The 26,364-nt window shown below is 31.8% G+C and overlaps 2 protein-coding genes across 3 annotated transcripts in view; one reads left to right on the top strand and one right to left on the bottom strand.

The window, feature by feature from the left end:
- The window catches only part of Actbeta (inhibin subunit beta), a 221,951-nt gene that overhangs the window by 12,059 nt on the left and 183,528 nt on the right, over window positions 1–26,364 (bottom strand). The window lies entirely within an intron of this gene.
- Window positions 1–26,364, top strand: part of LOC140437569 (myrosinase 1-like) — a 370,048-nt gene that overhangs the window by 315,886 nt on the left and 27,798 nt on the right. The window contains exons 2-5 of one of the 2 annotated variants that reach the window (XM_072527171.1): window positions 5,117–5,177; window positions 11,154–11,245; window positions 23,239–23,493; window positions 25,988–26,296. In XM_072527171.1, the coding sequence (XP_072383272.1) occupies window positions 5,128–5,177; window positions 11,154–11,245; window positions 23,239–23,493; window positions 25,988–26,296 (706 nt within the window). In that variant the 5' untranslated portion in view covers window positions 5,117–5,127. Of the gene's footprint in view, window positions 1–5,023; window positions 5,178–11,153; window positions 11,246–23,238; window positions 23,494–25,987; window positions 26,297–26,364 lie in introns of those variants that run through there. The other variant, XM_072527170.1, reaches the window with a different exon arrangement.

Genomic DNA, 26,364 nt, shown 5'->3' with positions numbered 1-26,364 from the left:
ACCTTGGGATTTATTACGATATATGGGAATTAGTGTGAATTTTAATAAACTGTGTTCCGATTTACACAAAGTTTACAGACATTTTACGACTACATTGTTGAATTAAACATTTTTTGCTTTTGATTTTTTTAAAGAAAATGTAAAGATATATGAAAGCCTTCTTTTGCTCAAATGTAGGCTGACTATTTAAACAATATATTTTAAATAAAAAAATCGATTTGGAATAAAATTGTTAATAATTTGAGGCTAAAGACCGGTAACTTTTTTAATTTTATTTGTCTAAAAAATTAACAGAAAATAAAAAACACACTTAAACATAATTTAATGATTTCTGATAAAAATATTTTTATTTTTTTTGCGTTACATAAATATACAACGGTGATGGTTTTCAGACACGTGAATAATTGTCTATCGTCGAAACTTCCAACAGTTGGCTTTGTGATTTGTTTAAAAGCACGAAAAATTGTAAATGTTTAAAATTAGATGGTACGTTCGATGGAATCATCGATATGCGTGGGATAAAGACATCTTTTCCTTTGTGTTTTTTCCTGAATGATCGTTGCCTTCATGATATTATTCATTAACCTTTTTACAGTCAGTCTCGTTCCACTGCACAGTCGAGGCTTATCAATGTTACGCAGCACAATGACACCTGATCCTACTTTTAATTGTGAATTGTTAGGTAGGAGTCCAGGTAATTCCAATTATTTCAAAAACTTTGTAGTATAGTTGACTACTTCATGCTGATTTATACCTGTGTTTACTGATTTAAAGGAAAACAACTTTCCTAAAAAAAATTCAGAGTGGTATATTCAAATGAATATACATATAAAATTTCATAAAAATCGGTCAAGCCGTTTTGAAAGAATATGGCAACTAACTCTGTGACACTAATATGGCTATTAAAAGATAGGAGTAAGTGATAGAAGGGTGAAAATTAAGGACTGTGTGCATTTTTTAATATCACATCATAAAAATGAAAAATATTTTTTTTTAAAATAAGAGTATTTCGGGTTAACCTTACTTACCCATTAGTGGTATGAAAAATACGGCCTATTCTTAGACCTAAGAAATACACATATAAAATTTCATAAAACTCGCTCAACTCATTTCGGATAAGTATGGCAACTTTGTGACACTAATATGGCTATTAAAAAATAGGGGTTTGTAATAGAGGGGTGAAAATTAAGGGCTGTTTGTATTTTTTATTGCCACATCATAAAAAAATAAAAATAAAAAATTGATTTAAAAAATAAAAGAATGTTTGGGGTGAATATATGGTTAAACAATAACTTATCTAAATGAATCGAAGAACCACCAGCCAAGTACTGGAATAAAAAACAGATTAAACACTAACTTATATTTAATGCTATGATTAAATAGCAATTTCTGATAGCTGTCCGGAAACACTGTATTATGGGATATTTCCCTACACTTTTCACTGAGGCTAATTTCACTATTATTTATAATTAAAAGTAGAATTGCTTAGAGGAATGTCGTTTCTATGTTAATAGAGAACTACTGGTATCACTGATGGTTTGAATAAATGAAGTGTTTAAAAATTATAACTGCGGTTTTAGGAAACATTGATTACTATGAATGATTGGCTTAATAATATTTATAAAGAATAATGCGATACGAACTACTTAGTTACAAATATAATATATTAATAAGCGAACCGAATATTTTGCAAGCTAGCGATTTTAGCTTACGTGTTTTTGCGACCGACTTTTGTGTTGGCTTTTTCTTAACTAACTCTGGTAATATCCAAATTATATAGGCAGGTAGCGGCCGGCTCATACCCCAAGAAGTACCGTTAAATATCTTCCTTTATTCCTTCTAAGAATTGCAATATCGGCATGGTTGAAAATCTATATCGAGTGAAACGGAATATACAAGAACAGTCTATATTGTCTAACAACCAACTTTATCGCCCATAGGTAAAATGATAACTTTGGTGATAGAACGCGTATATTCTCCATCAGCAGTTTTGAATCGTAAAACTCCTTTTTATTTATTTTAGTATTTTTTTTGACAATAAATAGACTTTCTTTGGTCTTTTTTATCCCATTTAGGTATTTGTTCACATGTACTTTATTGTTATTTATATTATTAACCTAACCTAACATGTTTGCTCACAAACAACTGTACGGAAAGAATAGCTGACACTATTTTGCGATAAAAAGTATTGATAATTTAAATAGTTTTTTCCATAGATAATGTTAAAGTGTTGCTATAACAACTGTTTTGAGTAGATAAAGTATCACTTTAACATGCTTTAAGCGCAAGGGTAGATAAAGTGACACTTTAACAGCAAGAGTAGATCAAATGTTTTAACTTTTTTTATTCAATAAAATTTACAAATTCAAACACATTAAGGATTAAAAACAACTGAAATTTTACAATTAACATTATTAGAAATATCTATTTTTGGAGCATCACAACTTGTACTCGTTTGCTTAAACACTTGATTTGACGTACTGGATTGATTTTCTGGTCCGACAAGTATACACTTAGATACAGTGATCTTATTGCTTATTGACTCTTAAATGTAAGATTCTGCAACAGATGATATTTCGTCCATTTCGTATTTATTCACTTTGTACACAAAACGCAACAATATTCTCCGCAAAAACCAAAACGTAACATTTATTGACAGAGTAATTCATATCCCTAGCAACGGAGCAACACAATTGCGATTTTTGTGCTAAAAATTACAATTTTCTTTGAAATTGTATTTTTCACCTGAATTTCTAGTCTTGCTATAGAAAAAAATTTTGTATTACACACGACGATAAAATCGCACTATCTTCTCGAGCATAATTAGAGTCTCGACTGACGTCTCGACGCTAAAAAATGCTCTCGAAGATAAAGTACAATTTTATCGCCTTGTACAATAAATAACTATTTTTTAGTGTTTTGTGGTGGTTGTAGAATAGATCGTCGAATCGTAACGTATGATACATCATTGGAAAAGAGAAGGGGTAGCGAATTAAAACCTTTAAATATCTGTATAAGATTTTTTCATCTTTTTTCTTTCTTGATTGGGTACTACTTAGTAATAGTTCTGCTTTGTTATTTTGTAGAATAAGTTCATTTCTTTTCCTGCATTTTGGGTTTGCAAATTTTTCTGAAGTGTTTTATTTCAATTTCGTTGATTTTATATTCACGTTTTTTGATTTATGAATTGTCCAGTTTTCGCTTACGTATGTTTTTATTGGCACTATTACCGTATTATGAATTTTTCTCTTGACTTCCATTTTTACAGCTTTGTGTCCTAGTATTTTTGTATTAATTGTATAGTATTATCGTGTAGACTTATTTTTTTTATCAACAATTACTATAACAGCGTTGGAGGTCCTGCTGAATCTACCACCACTTTATATCTTTATATAGGGCGAAACCAGATCAGTGATGCTCAGATTAATTCATATTCAGCGACATATAAGCAAGATGCATTGTGCTGACAACAGAAAGCTAATCGGGGAACTAAAAGCCGATATTGTGATGGGGCAACCTATCGATACCTACGAGATATAGCTTTATGAATAAGTTCACAATTAAGATACCAGGCAGGGAAGACTAGAATGAAGGTGTACCCATACAAGCTGCTGCTACCTGGTACACGAAGGGCTCAAAAACATCGGAGGGTGCGGAGCCGGCATAGTAGAGACAAATCAAGAGATACATTTCCCGGTAAGTCTATCCAAGTATGTAACAGTTTTCCAGGCAGAAATAACGGCAATCCATTACTGCGTGGAAGAAATAGAAAGGTAGGAAAGAACGTTCCCATCAGTTGTCATCTCCACAGATAGTGAGACAGCGCTTAAGGCAATTAATTCTGTAGAGGTCAATTCTAAGCTAGTATGGGATTGTGTGTGTGCCCTACATAAACTAGGAGACCGTAGCAAGGTTACGGTAGTCTGGGTACTTCTGGGAACCCTTCTGCGACGTTGCAAAGACAGTAACAAGAACGGCTACAAGGAAGTGGGCAGCTCACAAATCTCTGGAATGGTGGAGGAATTCACCGGGGCAAAGACAGGAGAAACAGTTCATTACAGAACATTCGCCAAAAATTACGGCAGATCTAATAAGCAAAGACAAGATAACAGTCAAAGCCAAAGCAGGTCTTCTAACAGAGCACTGTAAGCTGAATAGGCCCTTGAAGCTGATGGGATTATCGGATAATGACCTGTGCAGATTCTGTTACCACGAAGAAGAAACAGTAGAGCACATTCTATGTCAGTGTGACAGTCTGTTAAATATGCGGTTCTTTGTATTATTAGAAGAAAATTACTCCGGCAAATAGCTCCATGGAAGGTACAGTCTCGAAGCTATTAGATTTTAAAAAGAGTCAGGCTATAGAATATTATCTAGGACTCGAGGACCACAATAGATCTGAATTGGAATAGATATATATATATATATATATATATATATATATATATATATATATATATATATATATATATATATATATATATATATATATATATATATTGTTGCAATGAATTTAATCTCCTTATTATTTTGGTCTTTTTTTTTTGCTCAACCATAATCGTTTTTTTATTTATATTCACCTATATTTTCATTTTTAGAATTTCTTCAGTCCACGAATTCACCAGCCGTTACGTTTTATTTTTATTGTTTACTTCCAGTACAATGTCTTTAAAATTCTGTAATTTTATTGGTTGTCATTTTCTGTATCCAAATATTGTATTTAGGTTTTCTTTTTTAGCTTTGAGATTCTTTATAAGTCTGTCCATTATTATGATAAATAACAATGGGCTTAAACGTTCTTCCTGTTTTATTCTTTGTTTATTGTTAATTCATTGGATCGTTGGCTTCTCACTTGTACTTTCTGACATTTGACTGTCTTGTATGTAATACCTTCTTAAAGAACAAAAATTAATGTTGAGAAAAAAGTTTTCGATTAGATCATTGATTCTTTTTATTATTAATATCATTAAAACGATTTTTTATAAACTATATGTTTAAACTAAATTTATATATAATATTATTGATTTCACAAGATTTCGTAGAAAATGTTTAATGAACTTATAGTAAACATAGGTCTAATCAGTGTACTCTTAACCTCATTTCAGATACATTACCATATTAAATAGAATGAAGATCATTTTAATAGTATCTATTTGTTGCAGTGTATTTGTACTAAGGTAACATTTTTAATACATTTTGGCAGGTGGAGTATTGCAAAATATGTAATATATATATATATTTTGTGTTATGATTTATATTTTGTTGTAATAGTAAAAACCACGTGAAATGTTTTAGCAAGACGTCGCCGGTACAGATCAGCATTTTTTTTTTATTTTGTAAAATTTGTAAGTAATAGAGGTATGTAGTCGTTTATTATAACGATTTACTGTTACGTGGTATCTTTAATATTGAATATAAAGGCATATTTTTTAAAACTATGCCAATTCTTTTCACAGATGTCCTGAATAAGCGGCTCCCACCAATTCATCATTGGTCTTATTTTCCTCCTAGTTTCAGGAACGTGTAACTCTTTATATTGACTGATTACTATCTCGACGTTGAATATGATTTAACATCGTTGGTGATTTAGGCATCACTTAATAATGCCACTAAACTTCCTCTTATTCTTCTGCTTATAGTGCCTATGCGTTACGTGTGTTGGACACTAACATGTCTATTTTTACTTTTTAACTGCTACCCTGAAAAGTCCGGTAGTGTATTTTCGTAGGTTATGCAATTATGATATTAGTCTTGTGCCTGAACCTCTTTTTTTTTCGTGGACCTTACCATAAAGTATGGTCCGAAGTAGGTTGTATCGTTGTTCGTTACGAGTAATACACCCCAGTTATTCAAGTTTGCGAGATATTATGGTTATGACTAGTTCGCGCTCTTTATCCATTATGTGCAGAACTTCTGCGTTCTATAGCACTACATTTTGAATGCTTTGAGTAAAGCTTCAGGTAAAGTCCATGGCTACACTTTATATAGAAGTAAACTTTCTCTAGCTATTCTTAATTTTATCATTTTTTGTAGTTCCACTTATTAATCCAAGCATTCTTATTCCTGCCACATACATTCGTTGTGCCTCTTTCTTTTTTTTTTTTTTATTTATTTACGCTGCAACCACAAGGGTTATTAGCGACCTGAAAAATATAATACAGGTAAAGGTAGAAAAAATTACAATAATTGATACAGTTCTGAGTCTTTAAGATAACTTATTGTGTTTTTTAATATTCATGTTTTTTCCTAAGACTTGTGATGGAACAGACATGAAGTCAACAGTGATATTATTATTCTTTAGAGGAATTATTTACCGATGAGTCGGAATCTTCTTCCGATAATGAAGTTTTCACTGTAGAGAGTAAACCTATGTGTTTGCCAAGTTTTCGTATTAATTTGGTGCTTATGGTTTTCATTCTTTTGTCGATGTAGTATGAATGTAATTCCGTTAGAAACTTTATAAGTACATAAGAGTCTTCTGAGTACAATTTTGTTACGCTGATTATCTCTTTTGATTCTTGTATATTTTCGAATTGATCCACTACTTGATCGAAGCTTAACAATTGCTTTTCCCTTTCTACATATTCTCTAACTGGTTCCAATAATGTTTGGAGATTTGGTATATCATTTCTTAAGTTTTTGTCATCAGTTTTGGTTTTTTTCTTTAATTGAAGCTTAGGTTTTTCAAAGTTTTCTTCGGAGGGTGGCGTGATTGCATCTTCTAGGGTTCTTTTTCCGGTTGCTTTGTTCGAAGTTACTTGGGGTTCGTAAGAATTCAAATGTGTATTTTTATTTGGAGGTAAGTGTTGACTTGTTTCGGGTAAGGTTGATTTATGTTTTTGGGTATTAGAGGATGACTCAGACGATGTAGGTGTTGCGATTGTAGTGTTAACTGAAGAAGTGGTCAAATGTATGGATGTATTTTGTAGTGAGCACTGTTGGGTTTGGTTTATTGATAAATTTGGGATTGCTACTCTTTGTAATGTGATTTGAGAAGACGTAGTAAGTGTGGAGGGAGTGGTATTTGAGATTGCGGGAGTATTTTGTAGATTATCTTGTTGAGTATGATTTATTGATGAATTTTGTCTTATTTCTGTTTGCATTGCACTATCATTGTGAGGATGGTTAGAAGGTGAAATATTTGGACAATTAGCTGCCTGGTGTCCAGTTAATTTGCATTTGAAACAATTTTCGTTTTGGGCTATAAATATGCGGTATGATGTTTGTTCCAACTCGATAATAAAAGATTCAGGTAGTACAAAGTTGTCTGGAAAAGGTGAAACGAAAATTTGTCTTCGGAAGCTTAGAATATGACTAAAGGCAGGATTGGTTGCTCCTATCCGTAGATATGATATGTCTGAGAGAGGATTTAAACCTAGTTTTATTAATTCGTCCATTATTATGTTAGAAGGTATGCTTGGACATACATTGGACAGAATTAAGCGGACTGATGGAGTTATTAATCTTCTCGCTTCTAGTATATTTCCATTTACTATTATCTTCTTTGTTTCTGCTATGAATTTATCTACTAGGTTTTTGGATGATAGATATATGCATATTCTACCGTTTGATATACGGGATGCAAAAATTATATTTTTCGGTTCTATATGCTGACTCAATCCTTCAAGATAGTCATTAATTGTACAATTCTCTAGAGTGTTAAACAAAATAGCTTGATCTCTGCTTGGGATTAATATACTACGTGGTTGACTAACTGCTTTTGAGTATGATGCATTTTGTGGTAGCTGATTGGAAGATGACATCTTTTAAATGGATTTTAAAATCCAACTAAAACCGGTGCTGTTTTACAGCTTTCGTTGTGATACCAGTTCATGTAAATTGGATAATACTTATAACTGATTGCAGTTGTTTACTTAAATATATAAATCCAAATAGATGAAAAAAGTATATTTTATCTACTCACGATTCCAATATTCAGTATACAAATCACTTTCACTTTTATACTTAATTACTTTTCTTAAGTTATTAATCCACTATAAAATTAACTTCTTTGCGAGCTATTTTAGATTAGACTCGAACATGATTTTGATTTTAATATAATTCACTATTTACATGTTCAGAACTGAATAAATAATCGTTTAAATATTTCGTTGTGCCTCTTTATTTGTATTTAAATATTTAGTTTTATACGTCATAGCTGACCTTATGACAGTTTTATAAAAAAAAATTTCAGTGTCATTGGAGCCTTTCTTTTATATAATATATACACAGCAACATACAATAATCTATTCTAAGTACTTAAATTATTAATTTTATTAATTATGTTACCATTTAAAGGTACAATATTCTTCGCAGTAGCATTAACATCTTTAAATAAACACTTTAGATACTCTTTTTTGTTCTACTTAATCTAAAATTACATCATCAGTATAAATTAAACACAAAGGAATTTTACTCTGTGATATTCATATTTTCTGATCTATCATCTGGTTTCCAGAATAAATACTGATAAAGCTCTTAGCCCTATACAATTAAAATTTCAAATGAAATTTATCAGTATCTGCCACACCTCTCATAACACTACACCTTTATATATACCTTCACAATCTTCACATACTCGGATTTTTTATTTATAAAATGTTTACTCGTAGTAGCTCTATTACCATATGAGTATTTTTGGAAAATTAAAGGCAAATATCGAGCACAATTTTAATAATCAAATCTTGCCCAAGTACTTTCGCTTTCTACAGCATCATCAAGGGCATTTCGTCAAATTTGGGCTGAGCAAGCCCAAAGCGCAGAATGTAATAAACATGAAATTAAACTTAAATTAAACAGTTTAAAATTATTTAAAAATTATACGCTACATTCTTGTCGGCAACAGGAGAGAGAATGTTTCTTTCATTTATTCGAGCATTCAACCTTATATCAATTTATATGAGTATTTATTTCGTTATTCCTATATCTTCTTGCCATCTTTTTTCTTTTCATATATTGTGACCAAGTAGTTTTATATGCCTGTAGTTTTGCATTGTTTAACATATTTCTTTTTGTAAACAGATTCTAATATTCTGCTTCTTCATACGACTGGTCTTCTTCCACGTCGATAATTGTATTTAAAAAACCTTTTCGCAGCCAACATCTTCCTGTCTCGTTATTTACTCGGGATATTATCTCATCGAACTGCTTTATCTTTCTTTTTTTTAGTTGCTTGAGCAGTTTGTAATTTGGGTAACTACTGCTGCTTTTTTTTATGGAAGGGGTTTGTTGTAGACCGGTCGTACTTTAGATAGTTGGCATGGTCCAGTCTTAGATCTATTATACACTGCCGACCTACCCACTTCTGATCAGTGTTCCTTGACAATATTTGCTGATGTCACCGTCATCTTCTCGTCGCATACAAATTCAATCGAAGCATGTAGAAGGTTACAGGACCACTTAAACATCATTCAAATGTGGTTAAGAAAACGGAAAATCAAGGTTAATAAAAGTAAATCAAACCATGTTTTGGTTTGATTTACAAACTTTTACAACTAAAAGTCTGACATGTCCACCTGTACAACTTCTTCGTCTTTAAGTTCTATCTTCTATCGAAGGTTGGAAATCATCATGGCTATGCGGACTCTGTTGACTGCCGCTCTAAAAAGTTCTGCACTACTGCATTCAAACCATTTTCTTAAGTTCTTAAGCCAGGATATTCTTCGTCTTTCCACATTTCGCTTTCCTCGGACTTTGCCTTGCATAGTAAGTTGTAATAATGCATATTTTTGCCCTCTCATCACATGTCCTAAGTACTCAAGTTTTCGTCTGTTGATAGTTAATATTATTTCCGCCTCATTTCCTATCCTTTTAGTTACTTCCACGTTTGACATTCTTTGAATCCATGATATTAGTAGGATTCTTCTGTAACACCAAAATTCAAAGGCGGCCAACTTATTCAGATGGACTTGTTTTAGTGTCCACGCTTCCAAGCCATACAGAAGAGTAGAAAACACGTAACATCGAAGCATTCTCAGGCGTAGTTCTAACCTTATATCCTGACAACAAAGAAACTTTTTAAGTTTAATGAAAGATGCACGTGCTATTTCAATCCGTGTCCTAATTTCTTTGGTTTGGCCTACATCTGATGTTATCCATGTTCCTAAGTATTTATAGTTATTAACACTCTCAATTGCAGTATCTTCAATAGTCAATTGGATATTTGCATGTGCAGATGTATCGTCTGCAAAACGTAAGTTATTCAAAACTTCTTGATTGATAGATAAACCTTCTATTGAGTCTGAGAGCGCTTTTTAAAATACCGCTTCACTGTAGACATTGAAAAGTAGTGAGGACAGCACGCAACCCTGGCGGACAACTCTCTGTATTTTGATATTTTGGGTGTACTGGTTGTCAACTCTTACCTTGGCAGTTTGATTCCTGTATAACTAAACAATCAAAATATACCGATAGTGCAAAATACCTTGGTATTCATCTTGATAGACGACTTACTTGGAGAAACCACATCTTCAATAAATGAAAACAACTCGGACTAAAATTAAGACAACTTTACTGGCTACTTGGAAAAAGATCTGAACTATCAATAAAAAATTAATTATTAGTATATAAAGTAATTCTAAAACCCATCTGGACCTATGGCATTTAACTAAGGGAGTATGCAAGCGAATCTAATATTGAAATCCTGCAGAATCGAAGGTCCTTAGGCAGATTGTTAATGCCCCATACTACGTCCCTAATGAAGTCCATTTCGTGATGCTTCAGTAAGTGTTGTGAGCGAAGAAATAAAAAAGTGTACTGACAGACGTTTAAAGCGGTTAGGAATTTTTCCAAATTCTAGTGCCGTAAACCTACTAGACAACAGCAGGGAAGTGAGAAGACCTAAGAGACACAAACCCTTGGACTTACCAGATAGATTTTCATAAGTAAATTGTTTGGAATATAAGAAATTTTTTTTAATATTAATTTTAGTTAAATTTAACAAAAAGGTACCAGTACCGGCAGGTATTCTTCGCTCGTTAATTTCGCTGTTTGAATTATCAAATTTGATTATTGTCCAAACAGGACAGATCGCAAATCTTTATTTGAAAAATAAAAAAAAATTGTCAACTGCGAATAAATCGATGAGATTTGTATTAGGTCTAATTCACTTGTATGTATGTAACAACTCTTGATAATATTTAATCACTTTTTAGGACATCCACAGCCAAGGAAGAATTTCCTAAGGATTTTTTATTTGGAATTGCGTCAAGTGCTTACCAGATTGAAGGAGGTTACAATGCAGATGGTAAGCAATTAAGCAATACCTTTGGTTTATATATATATATATATATATATATATATATATATAAACTAAGGTACACTCGAAGAGTGGTGGGTTTATCGGTCAAAGTGGAGAAATAAAAGACAAAGACGATGGCTACTTCATCTATTTATTGAAGACGTTTCGCTTTCTGCTCAGAAAGCATCATCAGTTCATCTAAAAAGAACAATATGAAACCAAACATCCATAGAGAAGTTATAACCAAAGTGTGTTACCTTACAAAGACATGTAGCAGTCAGTGATGTAAAAAATATGAAAAAGCTTACAAAGCTGGACATTCAGAGTTAACGTTGTATATAACAATTAATTGAAACTAGGTAAAGTTTGCAATTTGACAAAATTAGCACAGCAAAAGAACATGTGATAAAAATACATGTATATATAAAAAAAATTTTATAAAAACTTTGTAAAAAACATTAAGGTTTATTTTAAAGTGTAAAGAACTAGAAAGATCATTAGATTGCACTTCCAACAAATTTATTTAGAAATTATATTTTAATTTTAACTTTAGGTAACATTATAAGTTATTAAAGATTAATAGTAATAAAGAAAAAAATGAAGTTACCAGTCTTTAGCTTACTGAGGCTCGTTGGTAAATGAATTTAAAGGTTTGAATTTAAATTCATTTACCAACGAGCCTCAGTAAGCTAAAGACTGGTAACTTCATTTTTTTCTTTATTACTATTAATCTTTAATAACTTATAATGTTACCTAAAGTTAAAATTAAAATATAATTTCTAAATAAATTTGTTGGAAGTGCAATCTAATGATCTTTCTAGTTCTTTACACTTTAAAATAAACCTTAATGTTTTTTACAAAGTTTTTATAAAATTTTTTTTATATATACATGTATTTTTATCACATGTTCTTTTGCTGTGCTAATTTTGTCAAATTGCAAACTTTACCTAGTTTCAATTAATTGTTATATACAACGTTAACTCTGAATGTCCAGCTTTGTAAGCTTTTTCATATTTTTTACATCACTGACTGCTACATGTCTTTGTAAGGTAACACACTTTGGTTATAACTTCTCTATGGATGTTTGGTTTCATATTGTTCTTTTTAGATGAACTGATGATGCTTTCTGAGCAGAAAGCGAAACGTCTTCAATAAATAGATGAAGTAGCCATCGTCTTTGTCTTTTATTTCTCCACTTTGACCGATAAACCCACCACTCTTCGAGTGTACCTTAGTTTATATTGGATTGACGGTCGTACTCCTTTTCTCGATGTTTTCTATATATATATATATATATATATATATATATATATATATATACATATATATATATATATATATATATATATATATATATATATATATTATTGTGATATTTAAAGTCTTGGTGCGCCAAGCAATAATTAGCTGATAAATTTTTTTGATTAATTAAAATTATTTAAAAGATATGATTATGACTCTATCACAATTTTTAATTCTTTTATCTCAGGGTTAAATTCGTGCTTCAATATCTATGCTATTACATGTGAAAGGTAAGGTCCAGAGAATACCGGAATAATAAAAAACACATATGATCTAACACTATATATTGAAATAAAAATAATGAAATAATTCACACTCAAAAGTTTTCAATAAACAAATCTCATATAAGGATTCTCAAAATTTTGTTCTCCGTACGTGAACAATCAAAATTAATGGTACAAACAATATTAATTGAAAACTCAAAATCCCAAACTATTCTAACTCTCCTAATCAAAATATTTATATCCTTTCTCAATTACGTGTAAAAATTTTGTTATCAATAAAAGAAAAAAAACTGCAGAAACAAAAATATCTCTCTCTGATGATGAGTGGTCCAAATCCTTGTTCCTTGTAGACTATATTATCTCCTCTCAACCGCTCCCTATGTAAACAGCAATCTTACACAGATTGTTGCAAGTATATCGTCCTTAATGATCTCCTTCAAAAGCACAAATCATTCAAATTATGATAGCCTTTCTCCTCTCGATAAACTGAATCTCTCGTTGGCCCGAGTGAAAAATGACTCTTGGAATATCTTCTCTTTACGATAAACTGAATCTCTCGTTGGCCTGAACAGTGACTCTTGGAATATAAGTAGAGAAATATGACTTACAATATTTTGCTGCTTCAGCTTCTGTCAGATACACTAACTCCACAAAAACTCACTAACATTCCACTACTGCTTGCTACATTTCAGGAACCGCCAGAGAACAATCACCGTTCCTCTCACAGACTTGGAAACCGACTGATCATATCTTTTCTCTCTCCTCAATCTCGCTAAACTTTTTCCTACATACTTATCCCACCTTTTTCAATCTCCGCCAATCAAAACTCGTCACAATTCCCCCATTTTTTCATTTCGATAACAAACAAAATTTTACCTATAATTATAAAATTTCCTAAAACTTATTTACAAATAATATTTTCTATAATTCTTAAAAACTAACAAAAACCTCTTTCTAAAATCTCTTCTATTTGTCTCTAATTACTGCATTAATGTATTTTGGAAAACCCCGTTCAATTGTCTTTTTGTTTTCACTTAAAATTATGCGGGTCACTCAAGTATAACAAAGAAATAATTTATGCAAAGCTTACATTTTGTTTAGTACAGGTAATTCAAGAAATTAATAACTCTCCTTCTTCGAAAAGTTTGTTGGATATTATCCTACTTATCTGAATTATTTTAATGTTATTGAATTTTGAAATATTTTTAAACAAACCAATATTTTTCTCGATTTTACATATCATAACAAATCCCCGCCATTTGATCTGCCGAAAACTCTTTGTTAAATTTTAAAAATGACAAAAGTTTTCTAGGATCAAATTATTTCACTATGTTATTAAAATCTATTCATGATATTGATAGATGTCGTGAATGTTAAAATACCCCGTATATTGCCTGTCTTTATACGGGATTGGATATATTTTCGTTTTAAATTTTTCCAAGTATTTTCCCTTAAAAGAAAGTTCATAATTTTTAACCACTTGATTTACTTTATTAACAAAATCTCCATGGTTTCCTAAAATCTTCTCTATTTCCTTCTCCATGTTTTTTCCACAATTTATTTTTCTTTCGTCCACCTTTTGTTCACATGTGTTCACTGTCCATAATACTTCTTCACAAAATTCTGGATTCTCGTCCATCAATGCCATTTTTTCTTCTGTTTTCTTTTTATCCTCTAATTCCCTTTGGTATTCCGAGCACCATGTTTCTATTCCTTTCATTTCTCTGATGATACCTTCTTTTTCTTCCTGCTTCCATTCTGTTTTATCGTCGGTTGCCAACAATTCTTCTGTACCTTCTATTTCCTGTTTTTCTCTGGTCTCCATCTTATTTTCCTGCTTTCTTTTCGAACTCTTCTTCTTTTTCTTCCTTCTCTTTTTCTTTTCTGTTAGATCTTGTTCTTGTACTTTCGGTTTATCCTCTACAGTTATATCGATTTCTTTGCGTTTTTCCTTTGCATTGATCCTTCCAGAATTTGTTTTCCTATCTGTTTGCTTTTCTTCTCCTGTGTTGTCTGGTTCTGCTCTGATTTCCAGTTTATTTTCCGAAAAATTTATGGTGATATCTTTTTTCCTCAATTCATCAATTCCCGCTATCATATCATGATTTAAATCTTCAATCACCACACATTTCATAATATGGAATTTGTTTCCCACTCTTATCTGTACTCCCAAGCCTTCGTTTACTGTCGTCAAATTTTTATTGTTTGCACCCACTAAATCAACCCTAGGAATCTTATACACAAATCTGTCCAAATTTAATTCTTTTACTAGTTTTTTATTGATTAGCGATATCTCCGATCCAGAATCAATCACAATTTTAATCGCTTTATGTTTTATAAATGCATCTAAAAATATTAGATTAGAATTAGAAATTTGTCTGTCGTTTCCTATTGCTACATGATTCATCTCCCTTCTATTTTGTTGTTGGAAGCTCTGGTTATTTCTATCGTCCCTTTGTTCGTTAGTATTCCTATTCGGAGGATTTTGTGCATCTCTATTCCTGTTGTGATTTTCATATGTTCTCTGTTGTGTGTCATTCCTGTTATCGTAATTTTGTTGTCTATTGTAATTATTGTAATTTCTCGGCCTATATTCGTTTGTTGATCTGGGATGTCGGTTTCTCTGGTCATAATTTGATGAATACCTTCTTTCCGCTCCATTATATTGGTCATGTTGTCTTCTATTTCTCATTTCTTTTCTTTTCGCTTCTTTTAATTGAAGGAATTGGCACAAACTATCAATATCTTGATAGTTTCTCAAAATCACGTGATCTTCCAACGTTTCCTCAAAATGTCTGCTGATCATTTCTACCAGCTGTTCGGTAGAATATTTGTATTCTAGATATTTTGAATTGTTATATATCTGCAAAGCATATCTTTCTTCAGATATTCCCATTTTTTCGTGATATTTTCCATTCTGTAGCTCTTGGTTGATTTCTGTCTGTTTATTTTTCCCCCAGAAATAGTTGAGAAATTTATTTTCAAAATCTGTCCAATTTTCAAACTCATCTTCCTTGCTTTCATACCATAACGCTGCTCCTTCTTTCAAATGGTTTCTAATTGTTTCTTTGCAATCGTCAAAATATCTAATACGTTGTAATTTGGTTTTCAAATTTTTAACAAACGGTACTGGGTGTGTTTTCCGAATATCCCCGCCAAACTGTATTTTTATGTCACCCGGACTTTGGATGAGTACTTCTCTCCTGTCTCCCATCTCTCGTTGTTTTCTGATATCCTCAATTTGTTTTTCTATTTCTTTCTTGTCTTCTTGTAAAGCCATTTCAAATTTTGTTTCTAACTGTTCTAATTCCTTTTTCTGTACAGTCTTAATATCTTTCATTTTAGTTTCTATTTCTTCTCTCTGCATCTCTAGTTTCCTCTCTGTTTCTTCTCTGACTTTTTCTAAACAGACTTTTACCTCATTTTCATATTTGTCCAAACGCTTTTCCATTTTTCTATCATTTTCTTCTAATTTTTGTTCATAGTTTTCCAAACGCTGCTCTATATTTCTGTTATTTAGTTCTATTGTTTGTCTTGTTTCCCGTTGGTTTTCTTCCATTGTTTGTTTTGTTTCTGCCATTGTTTGTTTTGTTTCATCCATTTTTTGTGACTGGAGTTGCATTAGTTGTAATATTTTATCTATTCCTGATAGTTCTTTTCTCTCCTCAACTATTGTCACATTTCCTTCATTATCCGATACTTCTTCCAAAATTGTTTCATCTTCTCTGTTATCCTCCTTCCTTTCCTGCATTTTACTTTGTCTCCTTGTGACAGACATGTTGTTACTTTTTGTTATTGTTTTTGTCCCCGCCAAATGTGAAATTTTACAACACTCTATATGTTTCAGAACACGACAATATTTCTCCCCAAATGTATTAAATTTTCACGACAAATATCAAATATGCAATCAGTAAAATTCAAATAATTCAAAATAAATATCAAATGTACGATTGGTAAAGAAAATAAAATCAAATAATTCAATAGCAGTAAATATCCACTAACTACGATCAATCAATAAATCAAATTTATATTCCCTGGAAAAATTGTCAAAATACTTTCAAATTCAAATTCCCTCAATGTTATATGTTTTTAACTCTGGATCACCTGTACTTATTCCAGATCTCTTTCCCTTCCTTCAAATGTAAAGCTGCGATATTTTCAAGCCCCACGTTTTGGAAGCCAGTTATTGTGATATTTAAAGTCTTGGTGCGCCAAGCAATAATTAGCTGATTAATTTTTTTGATTAATTAAAATTATTTAAAAGATATGATTATGACTCTATCACAATTTTTAATTCTTTTATCTCAGGGTTAAATTCGTGCTTCAATATCTATGCTATTACATGTGAAAGGTAAGGTCCAGAGAATACCGGAATAATAAAAAACACATATGATCTAACACTATATATTGAAATAAAAATAATGAAACATTTCACACTCAAAAGTTTTCAATAAACAAATCTCATATAAGGATTCTCAAAATTTTGTTCTCCGTACGTGAACAATCAAAATTAATGGTACAAACAATATTAATTGAAAACTCAAAATCCCAAACTATTCTAACTCTCCTAATCAAAATATTTATATCCTTTCTCAATTACGTGTAAAAATTTTGTTATCAATAAAAGAAAAAAAACTGCAGAAACAAAAATATCTCTCTCTGATGATGAGTGGTCCAAATCCTTGTTCCTTGTAGACTATATTATCTCCTCTCAACCGCTCCCTATGTAAACAGAAATCTTACACAGATTGTTGCAAGTATATCGTCCTTAATGATCTCCTTCAAAAGCACAAATCATTCAAATTATGATAGCCTTTCTCCTCTCGATAAACTGAATCTCTCGTTGGCCCGAGTGAAAAATGACTCTTGGAATATCTTCTCTTTACGATAAACTGAAACTCTCGTTGGCCTGAACAGTGACTCTTGGAATATACAATATTTTGCTGCTTCAGCTTCTGTCAGATACACTAACTCCACAAAAACTCACTAACATTCCACTACTGCTTGCTACATTTCAGGAACCGCCAGAGAACAATCACCGTTCCTCTCACAGACTTGGAAACCGACTGATCATATCTTTTCTCTCTCCTCAATCTCGCTAAACTTTTTCCTACATACTTATCCCACCTTTTTCAATCTCCGCCAATCAAAACTCGTCACAATTCCCCCATTTTTTCATTTCGATAACAAACAAAATTTTACCTATAATTATAAAATTTCCTAAAACTTATTTACAAATAATATTTTCTATAATTCTTAAAAACTAACAAAAACCTCTTTCTAAAATCTCTTCTATTTGTCTCTAATCACTGCATTAATGTATTTTGGAAAACCCCGTTCAATTGTCTTTTTGTTTTCACTTAAAATTATGCGGGTCACTCAAGTATAACAAAGAAATAATTTATGCAAAGCTTACATTTTGTTTAGTACAGGTAATTCAAGAAATTAATAACTCTCCTTCTTCGAAATGTTTGTTGGATATTATCCTACTTATCTGAATTATTTTAATGTTATTGAATTTTGAAATATTTTTAAACAAACCAATATTTTATATATATATATCTTTAAGGAATATGACCGTTTAATTTAATATAAAAAAAATGTGGACTCGTAAGTGAATGGGATATTTTCGGTAAATTTGGAGATAAAAAAGACAAGAGTTGTGCTACTTTATCTATTTATTGAAGACGTTTCGAAATTGACAATTACATTTTTTGATAGATTTTAGAATCAATCAATGTTTTCAAAAGTTAAATTAAAAAAAAATTAATATAAAATTACTTTAATTGGGAATCTTCCGGCGTTCTGTGTTTCTGTGTTTTTGCTGATATTTAATAGTTTAATTTTGATGTTTCTTCACAATAATGACAACTTAATGCTACAGATCTTTTAAAGGTAAGCTCATTTACTTAATTGTTTTTCATATAGATGTATCGCTAATAATACTCTTTTAGATGAACTGATGATGCCCAATAAACATTGGGCGAAACGTCTTCAATAAATAGATAAAGTAGCACAACTCTTGTCTTTGGTATCTCCAAATTGACCGAAAATATCCCATTCACTTACGAGTACACATTTTATATATATATATATATATATATATATATATATATATATATATATATATATATATATATATATATATATATATATTTCCAGAATTTTAATAAAAATTTTTTTGAGAACGGTTTCCGGAGTGGAAGTCGAAATTTCAAACACTAGTAAATTAAATATTTGATTTTCATTACAACCAATATTTGTGGCATATAAATCCCATATAAACATAATATTTAAATTAGAATGTATTCAACTTGGAGTAGATTTACAACTTACAGTCAATAAAATGTGCTTGGGGGCCTGGCAAAAGCTCTGGAATAAAACAGGATCAAAACTTCATGATATTCACGACACACCCTTCATAATATACATAGAATCACTACCTTAAACATACCAGTACTTTAAAAAAGGTACAAAGAAGACAAAGAATTGAACATTGCCGGCTTACGCATGGTTACCTGATGACTGATGAGTCAAAGCAAGTATACTGCGCCATACAGATATTGTTACTTTCTGAACATACGATATCTTTAAATTACATATAAACCTATCAGAAAGGGAGGAGAATGTCCATGTTCAGTCTAGAACTCGCTGGTTTTATTCCTTTTGCATTGAATATGTATATTACCACAGAAAATAAAAGCAAGAGGACTATATGAGACTCTATTTAAAAAATTAAATCAATAAACAAATTATATATACATAATGAATATTTAAATCCCTATTATTTACAAATTAAAATATACGTGGTAAATATATAAAAAAATTGCTTTACAAAAGGTGAACGATTTATCGTAAAAACAAAGTTGTTTTGAAAACTAAATATTATGAGACGAATTGTGGATATTTATAGCACACAAATTGTTCTTGCCCACAAAAGAAATACTGAGTATGCTAAAATATGGTATGGCAGGAAAAACGAATGACTTTACAGCTGATTGCCACATAAATATTAATGTAAAGCAAATAGATTTTGTATATAAGACAACTTGGACAGTTTCGATGTAAATATAAGAATCGAATTATTTTGTAATGCTCCTTTGTCCTATTTTTCTCAAACGACGATAGTAATACAATAGCATGTTGAAGTCATGGAGTAACAATCATAGTTTTATTGACAGCTACTGATAATTACACTTTAGTTGTTGGTTAGGTAACTGTCTACAATAGACTGCGCTCAAATGAGCTTAAATCCCCAATTTACAAATTTCGCAAATAATGTATAGCTCTACTACAGAGGGCGAATTCTGACTCAGATCACTCTCTTGTGGGGGCAAAATTGCGGCAGAAAATCGCGACAGTGGCAAAAGGGAAAATAGCGAAATTAAAAAATGAAATTTTAAAGGATTTAAAAGTCCAACAAAGATACAAAAATATCAAAATACTCTCCAAATAAAACTCAACGGAATCAGAGAGGAAGATACTGCAGAGGAAGAATGGAGACAATTAAAAACAATAATAACGGAATCTGCAGAGGAAGCTGTCGAAAACGCCAAAATGTAAAGAAATGCAAAATGGTATGATGATGAATGTAAAACTGCAGTAGAGGAAAAAAGGCAAGCTAGGCTTAACCAACTTCAAAGGAATACAAGAAATAGCAGAGAAATTTATAACGAAAAGAGAATACAAGCGACTAGAATATGCAGAAAAAAAAACAAAGGCTTTGAAAAAACAAGTACTAGAAATCCTAGAATATAACAACAGACATGAGAGCAGAAAATTCTATAAAAGAATAAAAGAAGGCACACAGTCAGTTAGAACAAAATCGCCATTTGAACAATGTCGCCATTATTAGTATAAGCAAGACGCGACTAATGGAAACGTTCAAGGAAATTGATCCTAAAGCACAAAAAAGAGGGCTTAAAATAAACCAAATATATACTAAGTACATGACTATCAAAAGAACACCTGAGAATAAAAATAATATAGCGATAGACAACTATACTATTGAACGTGTGAATGACTTCACATATCTGGGCACAGAAATCAATTAGAAGAATTCCGTAAGTAGCGAAATGAATGAACGTATTTCCAGTGAATATCGTACATACTATGCTAATAAAAGAACCAAATTGACTATCTACAGAACTTTGATTAGACCCGTAGTAACCTATGGTTGTGAAACCTGGGCAATGACGAAAAAAGAGGAAGCCCAACTCAGGACATTTTAGAGAAAGATACTAAGAAAAGTATATGGCCCGGTGCACGAGGAAGACGGCACATGGAGAATTAGGAGAAACGACGAAGTTAATGAACTAAATGAAGGGTATGACATTGTAAGATTTGTGAAAAGCCAAAGACTGTCATGGCTGGGACATGTTTAGCGACAAGAAGACAAAAAAAAAACGACAAACAAGATGTTACAGTGGAAGCTGGTAGGAAGGCTGAAAAAGGAAGGCCTAGGACGAGATGATTGGATGACGTGAAAGACGACCTAAAAACCATGAATATAAGACAATAGAGGAGAAGGGCCCAAGAGAGATCTGAATGGAAGGACATAGCCAGACAGGCAAAGACTTATCCAGGGTTATGATGCCAAAAGAAGAAAAAGAAGAAGAAACACGCATGAGATAATGAACATATAATTCAGTGGAACGATTCATGTATAGTCAGTACTAAAATAAACAGACGGTTAAAAGTGAAAGTTAAAGCAACTGCCCTTATTTTATTAAATTAAACTGCATCGCAAATTTCTCGATATAATGTAGTAGGATTTAGTTACCAATATTAAAAAAACAAGCCACTAAAACGGAAATGTCAATATTAATAAGTCAATAACATCATCATCATCTTTGGCTCGACAATCCTCTGTGGATCTTGGCCTGCTCTAAGATTCGTCGCCATTCTGTTCGATTTCTGGCAACATGTTGCCATCTTCTGATTTTTAAGTCAATAACATACCGAGAATAATAAAATTTATGTTTTAAGTTCATATGCTTATTTTCTTCTTCCTTTGCCCTATCCGTTTCGGACGTTGGCTATTAACAAGGCTATTTTGACTTTGTTTACGGCACCTCTGAACAGTTCGGTCGATGCTAGTCCGAACCATTGTCGCAGGTTATGCATCCATGAGTGTCGTCTTCTTCCTGGTCCCCTCCTACTGTCGATTCTTCCTTGGACTATTAACTGTAGCAGGCGGTACTTAGTATGCCTCATGACATGTCCGAAGTACTCAAGCTTCCGTTTCTTTACGGTGAAGATTATTTCTTTGCTTTTGCCTATTCTCTGCATTACTTCCACGTTAGTGATGTGGTCTGTCCAGGATATCCGAAGAATACGGCGATATATCCACAGCTCAAAGGATAGTAGTTTCTTCAGGGTGACTTCCGTTGTGGTCCATGCCTCTGTTCCATAGAACAAGACCGGGAAGATATAACACTTGACCAGTCTTAATTTTAGTTCCATTGAGATTTTGCTTGTGAACCACTTTTTCATATTGTTGAACGCGTTTCGCGCTTTTTCAATTCGTGATCTTATTTCTGTTGACTGGTCCCATTTTGTGTTGACTGTGGTTCCAAGTTATATGTATGTCTCCACTTGTTCTATTTTTCGGTTGTTTAATGTCAATTGCATCGGAGGTTGTTGTGATCTGCTGATGAGCATGCATTTAGTTTTGGTTGTGTTGAGTTCTAAACCATATTCTTGACTTGCTGTGTGTATGCTTTGCATGAGTCTTTGAAGCTCGTTGCAGTCATTTGCGATAATAACTGTGTCGTCAGCATATCTAATATTATTGTTTACCTCTCCGTTTACTTTGATACCCTCCGAAACTTTTCCCTGTGCTTCTCTGAAGATTTGTTTAGAGTATATATTGAACAGGAGCGGCGAGAGGACGCATCCCTGTCGTATACCCTTTTTAATATCTACCCTCCCACTGTGTAAGTTGCCCATCTTTATCTCAGCACTTTGCATATGCTTATTAAGTAAGTATTTCATGTTGATATTGAGAGTAAACTACATATAATTACCATATTGGGATATTTAAAGACTTTTTTGCTTGGCTTTTACTCATAATTTAACATAAGATTATTAACTTGAGTTATAATTGAGTGTGGTTGTATTTTTAAAGAAAAATTATATGCTGTCTGTTTTGCTTGACAGGTATTTTCAACTTAAAGTTAATTTCCTGCAATCAAATAAACTCACCTTACAAAGACTGACAGTATCGTTTTAAACTTTTTAACTCTTAAAATGTATAATATATGTTTGAATTTTTAATATAAATGAGAAATATAAAGGTAAATTGTATTAAAAATAATTTTTTTATTACATATTAATTATTTTATTATTAAGAAAATCAAAATAAGATATTTTTAATTAAAATTGTGTGATTAGTTTTTAAGAAATACAATAAAATATATTAAATGTGTTAAATATAAAATATATTTTGTAATAATCTATTTTCTTTTTCAGGAAAAGGAGAAAGCATTTACGATTACTATACCAAAACCAAACCCGAGAAGTTTTATAATAAGAGTAATGGAAATACAGCATGTGATTCTTACCACAAATGGAGAGCAGATGTGAGGCTTCTTAAAGATTTAGGTGTACAATTTTATAGGTTTTCAATTTCGTGGAGTAGAATTCTTCCTAAAGGTTATTCCAATAAAGTAAATCGAGACGGTCTACGATATTATAATGATTTAATTAACGAATTAAAAAAAAATGGTAAATATATCAAAATTATGTATTTATTTTTAATTTTTTTTTTGATAAAAATTACTCTACATATTTATATGTTTGTTGGTTTTGGATAAGTTTTAGCTCCTCTTATATTGTCTATTTTCGGTTGAGGCATTGCTGATCTTCATCACAGCTTTGCTCACTCCTTTTCAAAAGGTCCATTGCATTTATATCTAAAGTTAGAGAATGGATGGTTATTCCTGGCAGAGCCTGATCACCTCATATAACTAGTGATTACGACTGGATATTGAAACCTTTTCAGCAAGAGAAGAATTCACGGCATTTGGAAAGGATCTTTTTAAATGATAAAGTTTGATTTTTGAAATTTAAATACTGCCAAACAAAATTTGTTAAAAAAAATTATTAATAAAATACTGTACGTAAACAACTCACTCGATTGCAACTTTAGATAAAATTTTCGTACTTTTCACTAGGGGCTGAAATTTTTACGTATTGTAACGTGTTTAAATAAAATCAGCGGTTCTGCGAAGGCTTCTTTATCTTCTGCCACATTGGTAAAGCTTACAGTACGATATTATCTTATCAACTTCACTCCTTATAACAGCGCTCCTATATGTAGCAGTTACATGAATTGTGGATTATTTGGAGTAGTCCAATTCTATTTGCCTATTATGAACGATCACTTTTCCGTACCTCGGTCGGTACATCTGTAACTTTCGGCTATGTGTTATCATTGCCATGAGATGTAATCGGTATATGAAGTAAATCGAAATTAGCTTTGTACTAGAGTATACTATTTTGCTGCTCAACAATAGTATTTTTTTTACATTTAAGGACTTAAGATTGGCTAGAATTCTGAATTAGTACCACAGTTTTGGATCACATGAAAAATGATGTCACGTGTTGATTTATATATCTTTGAATAATTATTTTATTCCAATTTCTTTAGATTGTATTCATGTGTTAATTTTCTGTTTTATTGTACTATTTATCTTCTAAAAGTAGTTGGCGCTCAACTTTTTTATCAACTAAATAATCTGTTTATTCACCATTCTTCAATTTAAATTTTTAATTATATTAGTTCAATTCTCATTTACTCGTTGTATAACCCTGTATCTCGTTGTCAACCGTTTTCCATCCACTCCTGAATGTAGGTCTCTCCCAATTGTTTCCATCTTTCTCTATCTTGCGCCAATCTAATCCATTGTTTTCCTGCCACTGCTCTTATGTCATCTACCCATCTTTTTTAAGGTCTTCCCATGCTTCTTGTTGTCGTTCTTGGTCTCCATTCTAGAATTCTCCGTGTCCACCTGTTGTCATTATATCGGGCTACGTGACCTGCCCAGCGCCATTTCATTTTTGTAATTGCTTTCATAATATCCCTAATCTTGCAAACTGGTAGTATGCATGTGTTATATACCTTTTGCTTTAAGTTTACAGGAATGTAGGTGTTCTTCAATATATATTCTAAATTGCCGAAAGCGCCTTATGCCAGTTGTGTTCTTCTTTTAATTTCAGCATCTTGATTTGGTTTTTCTTGTTTGATGACATGACCTAGATATACATAATAGATATACCCCTGTAGACTAACTATCATCTAGTAACAAAAGTTATTTGTGTGTTGGTACTTTCGTACGTAGTCAGTGTCGAATACCAAATCAAACTACTTATAGTATTGATGTCTTCTTTCTCTATTTAAAGAAAAGAAAAACTTTCGTTCAAATACATTTTATCCACTTCATCTTCTACTTGGGTTTTTGTTCATTATTTCCTTTTTTTGGGAGGGATTTCACATAAAACCACATACAATGTTCAGTACATTACTAATTGGCTAAGAGATGAAGCAAGCCTATAAACAACACAGTTCTACTGACTGCTACAGATTCAATTAACCTATTTATATGATGCCTTCAATCAACCTCTCAGATTAAAATCTACAAACAACCAGTAGTATATGTAACAGTATCTCTATTTGCCACAAAATTAGAATGAGATAAAAAACGTATACCAATTATACCTAATCTACTTTGGCCACATAGCAAGAAGAACGGAGACCATGGAACTATTGGTAGTAGAAGGAAAGATAGAAGACCGAAGACCAAGAGGAAGGTCTCCAACATGATGGGCAGACCAAATTAAGACTCTGGTGGGAAAATCCTTACGTGAAACCGTCCGTATAGCACAGGATTTCACCCAATGAAGAGAGCAAGCTAACAATATTTAGAGATACCTACACCTGAGAGAAGTTAGTCGAAGCATTAACATCTTAAGTGTCAGTTTATACTTACACTAATAAAGTACTGGAAGTAGATATGAATCTGAACCATTCCTGTGGATGTGAATCGTGGTTTCAATTATTTCTATATAAATATTTAATAATATTTAAATCTGCTAATAACATATGACTAATTAGGTTATTGGAAAGTGAGGTTGTCCAGGCTTAAGACTAAATCCTTTATAAGTTCTGATCCCTTTTTGCCCAGTTTTTGATTTATTTCAATTGTTATTATTTTTTAAGGTATCGAACCAATGGTCACCCTATACCATAACGATCTTCCTATGCCTTTTCAAGAAATTGGAGGATGGACTAACCCCTATATGGCGTACTACTTTGAAGACTATGCTAGATATATGTTTAGTTATTTTGGAGATAGAGTAAAATATTGGATAACAATGGAAATGTCTTCAAACGGTTACGGAGATGACAAATATCCACCGTTTATAAACCAGCCTGGTATTACAAACTATCTTTGCCAACACGTTATGTTATTGGCACATGCTAAGGCTTATCATTTATACGATGCTGAATTTAGACAAAACCAACAAGGTAAGCTTTAACATTTATACCTACTCTTTAATTGACTTCGAAAACTTAAAAAATAACTATTGACTGAA

Source organism: Diabrotica undecimpunctata, chromosome 3, assembly GCF_040954645.1.
Source record: "Diabrotica undecimpunctata isolate CICGRU chromosome 3, icDiaUnde3, whole genome shotgun sequence".
Classification (NCBI taxonomy): domain Eukaryota; kingdom Metazoa; phylum Arthropoda; class Insecta; order Coleoptera; family Chrysomelidae; genus Diabrotica; species Diabrotica undecimpunctata.
The sequence above is the reverse complement of the archived record's forward strand: the minus strand, read 5'-3'. Positions and strand labels throughout refer to the sequence as shown.